A 5,353-nucleotide genomic window follows, 5' to 3' on the forward strand; every position below is an offset into this window, starting at 1 on the left:
TTTTGTGGGGGTGTGCCCGCGGGGGGGGGGGGGGGGGAATATGAGTGCAAAATCCCTGAAACTTTTTTTTTTTTTGATATTGAGCCCATTTTAAATTCCTACAAATAAATGTGCGAAATGACAATATTTGTATTTGGAATTCGCAATGTATTGTTTCAGTGGTTTATCGAAAAAAAACAAAATTCTCATTTTACTCAGTATCTGCAAAAAGCTAAAGCTGAGAAAATGACATCTTTGCAATATTTCTTTCCCCCCAGAGCCAGACATCATAATTATAGTCATATATACGTATATGGAATTAGCCAACAACAACAACAACAACAACATATAGTCAGACAAGAACCAAATAATAACAATAATAAACAGGAATAAGTCATAGCTGCCCGTGTTTTAGGGGGAGTCTCAAGTTGCTTCGTGTGCTGACGTCACAACTACGTAAAGTGAAAAAAAAAAGGCATTGAGCCGCCTTGTGAAATTTTCCACAAATTTTCTTTAGAGGGCGTGATCGGACCAACTGTCAACAAGTGTGGCTTCTCTCCCGATTTTGAGATGCTGGCCAGTCAGTTATGTATCCTGTTTATTGTTTTTGTTAAGTGACTGTTTGTGTCGTACTCGAGGCGTTCAAAAAAAAAACAGTGCGATAATAATCGCGCAAACCGCGGAGTTGGCGGAGACTGTCAAGTGTCCTCTTTAGTACGTCACACACCTGCCGAACTAAGCCACGCCCCTCGCCTGCAATAAAACTTCTCCCGTGACAAGAAGACCTGCCAAAATCCTCCCAAATCCACAGCGAGCACGACTTGTCGGTTGCTTGCCGTAGAAGTGCTTCTGCGAGCAACGCCAAAAGAAGAAGAAGAAGAAGAACAACAACAACAACAACAACAGCAACAGCAAGCGAAAGCGTCGCGCCACTCGAAGAATTTAGCGACGCGGGCGCCTCATCAGCCCCCGATGCTGGTGCAATCCGGCGGGTGTTAAGATCCATGGAAGTGGCCGGTTTCTACGACGAGGGAGGCTTTGCTATCCACGCGAGAGACGGCATTCTCAACCCCGGCGGCTCGTACTGGAGGCTCGGCGACTCGATGACGGAGTTGGGTATCGAGGAGCGGGAGAGAGCGATCGACTTCAGCCTCTACTTGGACCCGGCCGCCGCGCACTGCCCGCAGCTGGCGGCGGCGCACTCGCACCCTCCGCAGGGCGACGTGTTCTCCGACTTCCTGGCCGAGAGCAAGCTGAAGAGGGCGGCCGCTTTCAAGAACCACGCGCTGCTGGGCGAGCTGGAGGCGGCTCAGCGAGGAGACGGGCCGCGGGACCCCCGGGGAGCGCCCTACGGGCTCGGCTACGCCGACCTCCAGGAGACGCGCGTGGACAGCGTGCTCGCCTCCGACCTGGTCCGCTACCGAGCCGCGGCCAGAGACGACGGCAAGGAGGACGCCAAAATGGAGAACGGCTCGTCCGTCTTTGACATGCGCCCCTACCTGCCCTACCAGTCGACCGGGGGCAGCATGGGCAACATCTCCACGGCGTCCTCCACTTGCTCCAGCCCGCCCGGAACGCCCGCGCCGGGGGGTCAGGGCAGGTCGCCGAGGTCCCCGTCTCACGGCGCCAAGCTCTCCGGCGGCAAGGCCAAGAAGCGCCTGGACAAGGACAGTGAGGAGTACCGGCAGCGGCGCGAGAGGAACAACCTGGCCGTGCGGAAGAGCCGCGACAAAGCCAAAATGCGCAACTTGGAGACGCAGCACAAAGTTTTGGAACTGGCGGCGGAGAACGATCGTTTACAGAAGAGAGTGGAGCAGCTCTCCAGGGAGCTGGCCACCTTGCGCAACCTGCTCTCGGCTACCGGCCAGTGTTAGACGCCCACCCCCCGGCCCGAGCTGAGCTGCTCCCTTCGGGGACCCACAAACGTTGTTCGGAAGATTGAGGGGGGTCGTCGGGGTCGCCTGGGGGTGGCCGTACGGACCGCGAACACTTTACAAGGACACACTTTGCATTGGGACTGAAGAAGTGGCTTGCGCGGATTGCGCAATCACTCGGCATTCTTCTTTTTTTTTTCCTCCTTTTTTTTCCCCCTTGTTTCTTTGATGTTTTTTTTTTTGGACACCTCGGCTTTCATCTCGTCGAACTGTGTGTATGCGGGATTTGTGTGCACGTTCGACCCAACGCGTGAGTCCGTTTCGACACGAACGTGTCGAAATGGAGCAGCTGCCTCGGTTGTCAGACGAAGAGTTTGTGCTGCAGTGAAATGATGCAACTCTTCGTAATAGTACGGCCAACGGATGAAATCAGTGGAATTATTTAATATCGACGAGGTGAAATGCATTAATTGTACTTGATACTTGACGGAATTAAAATCATTTCTACTTTGGTCTAAACAATTTCACTTGGCACGTCTTTATTTTAGGCTGTTATTTTATTTTTATGTGGACTGCAGTGAGAGATCATGTCTGCCACCTTTTTTTAAAAACTGTGAAAAACACAAAGCACCGTTTCTAATTCATGATGGAAAAAAAAAAAACCCAAAACGTCCAGCTACCTTCATAAATGACGCGGACGCGCCGGTGATCTGAACAACCGCATTGTCATGCTTTGTTATGATTTATGCTGCCAACAATAAATTTGCATACAGTGAGACATTCGTCTTGGCTGAATAGCTCGTGCAACATTTTTGTGGCCCGCCGCCATTTGATCCAAAACGGTCTGATGGCATTCTCGCAGAGAACAGCAAAAGAGTGAATTCCCCTGGCGTTTACACATCGATTTGACACAAACGTCCTCAGATCTTTGCAGATTGTGGCCTCCGCGATAGTGCTGAGTGCAGCACATACCCCCCCACCCCCACCACCCCAAAAAAAAAAAGAAGTCGGCAGGCAGTGCAGAAATGTTGGCTTTATCTGCAGCGCGCGGCTCTGTCAATAGTCTGCTGGGTCCACTGGCCCGCAGAGGGGGGGGGGTTCAAGGTTGCGGGGAAATTAATCAGCAACTAACCTCCTCACACCAGCTCAGGTCACGCTTCGGCCGCCCGACGCGCCGCACGTTAAGCGCAGGCCTCGTTCCCGAATCCCTTGCTAACTTGTTGAGCGCTGGAGCACGGACCCGAGAAAAGATGGCCTGGCGCGTTTGTCCAATACGCCCTTGCAGAAGAAGCGCACGCCGCTCCTATCACGAGTGCCGCTCTGGGCCTCGTCGTCGTACGTGGACCGAGCAAGCATCGGCACCAAATGGCATTCGACCAGTGCACCCCACTCGTACGGCAAATTGGTGAAGACAAAGACTTGGACTACGTGGATGTTAAACGGCGGGGTTATCAACCAAACGCTCAAATGAGCTGGCGGAAGGGCGTAGGTTGAAATCAGGGCTCCGGCCTTCCCGCGTGGAGTTTGCACGTTCTCCCCGTGCCCGCGTGGCTTTTCTCCAGGTACTCCGCTTTCCTCCCACAACCCAAAGACATGCCTGGCCGGTTCATGGAAGACTTAAAAGTGTCCCGCGAGTGGCTGGTTGTCTGCGACGGGCTGGCGACCGGTTCAGGGTGTGCCCAAAGGCAGCCGGGAGAGGCTGCGGTACGCCCGCGTCCTTCCTGAGGAGAAGCGAGGAGAAAATGGAGGAGGTTCATGGAAAGCCGAGTATGCCCAAAGTGGCACTCGTATGGGATAAAAAACAAAACCATGACTTTGGTTTGAGCGTTCATCCGGTTTAAGGTCCGACCCATATCCCAAAAGTGGCACCTAAGTGAAAAAAAACAAACAAAACAAAAACATTACAAGTAGGACACCGTAGTGCGGAAGACGATTAGGCTAGTGAAGGAAAAAAAAAAACAAGGTTGGCAAGATTCTCAGTTTTATCTCAGAATTCTGACTTGATTCTCAGAATTCTCACATTAAAGTCCGAATTTTCACTTTATTTTCATGGAAGTAGTACTCCGACTTTCAAGTCAGAATTCTGAGAATAAAGTCAGAATTGTGACTTTAGAGTGAGAATCTTGTCAACCTTGTTTTTTTTTTTTGTTTTTTTTTCCCCTCACTGGCCCTCACAAAGTAGAATTCCGACTTTCAAGTGAGAATTCTGACAATAAAGTCAGAATTGTGCCTTTAGAGTGAGAATCTTGTCAACCTTGGTTTTTTTCCTCACTGGCCCGACCCGTCTTCCGTCACCCGCCGTCCTCCGAGTCGTGCCTGCAATTGTCTTCCAGGTGAGGAGGAGGAAGAGCGCGCTCGCTGGATACAAAGGCTACGGAGTTCAATGTCGAAACAGCTTTGTATCCGCTACTCGTGCATGATGACCGCATGCTACCGGGAGGAGATTTCTGGAACAGTTTTTTTTTCCCCTCACTGGCCCTACTCGTCTTCCGTCACCCGCCGTCCTCCGAGTCGTGCCTGCAATTGTCTTCCAGGTGAGGAGGAGGAAGAGCGCGCTCGCTGGATACAAAGGCTACGGAGTTCAATGTCGAAACAGCTTTGTATCCGCTACTCGTGCATGACCGCATGCTACCGGGAGGAGATTTCTGGAACATGTTTGACATTTCTACGAGTGAAGTGCTCGAGGCTCCGTGTGACCCAGTGGAGGTTAATCGTGGTCACTGCTGGTCACGTTAGCGCGCAGAGGTCAACCCGTGGCCAGGTCCGCCTCCCTTCGAACATCCACTGGCGTTGTCCTACGACCACGCCAACGTATTCGGAAGTTGCTGGACTCGTATGACCGAGTCATTGGGTTGGTGTGCTTGATTGTCTTAGCACGAGTGAGGACAAAATGGACCACTCGCTGGATACGAAGGCTACGGAGTTCAATGCCGAAACAGCTTTGCATCCGCTACTCGTGCATGACCGCATGCTACCGGGAGGAGATTTCTGGAACATGTTTGACATTTCTACGAGTGAAGTGCTCGAGGCTCCGTGTGACCCAGTGGAGGTTAATCGTGTCACTGCTGGTCACGTTAGCGCGCAGAGGTCAACCCGTGGCCAGGTCCGCCTCCCTTCGAACATCCACTGGCGTTGTCCTACGACCACGCCAATGTATTCGGAAGTTGCTGGACTCGTCTGACCGAGTCATTGGGTTGATGTGTTTGATTGTCTTAGCACGAGTGAGGACAAAATGGACCTTCAGGTGGACATTGAGAACGGGACTCGTAGTTTTGCGGTGGAGATTTGCCAAGGCCTCCCGCACGGCAACAAGACGAGCTGCCGCGGGCAAGCCTAGCAAAGCTCGGACAGAAGATCAAGGTGGGATGCGGAGGCGATCCGTGTCGATTTCGGGTGGGGGGCCGTTGACGACTTCAAACCCAGCCGAGAGGAAAAACCACTTCTGCTCGTTTTTCAGGAGAGGCCGCTTTCAGCGCGACGGCGCCGCGACGGGACTCTGG

General features: G+C 52.5%; 1 protein-coding gene across 1 annotated transcript in view; it reads left to right on the forward strand.

Annotated features, from left to right (window-relative positions):
* Positions 1-2,631, forward strand: part of cebpb (CCAAT enhancer binding protein beta) — a 3,491-nt gene extending 860 nt beyond the window's left edge. The window contains exons 2-4 of the mRNA XM_019888453.1: positions 303-325; positions 869-894; positions 1,197-2,631. Of these exons, the coding sequence (XP_019744012.1) occupies positions 303-325; positions 869-894; positions 1,197-1,853 (706 nt within the window). The 3' untranslated portion in view covers positions 1,854-2,631. The remainder of the gene's footprint in view (positions 1-302; positions 326-868; positions 895-1,196) is intronic.
* Positions 2,632-5,353: the final 2,722 nt, after the last annotated feature.

Source organism: Hippocampus comes, unplaced genomic scaffold, assembly GCF_001891065.2.
Source record: "Hippocampus comes isolate QL1 unplaced genomic scaffold, H_comes_QL1_v1.1 scaffold152, whole genome shotgun sequence".
In the NCBI taxonomy this organism is placed as follows: Eukaryota; Metazoa; Chordata; class Actinopteri; order Syngnathiformes; family Syngnathidae; genus Hippocampus; species Hippocampus comes.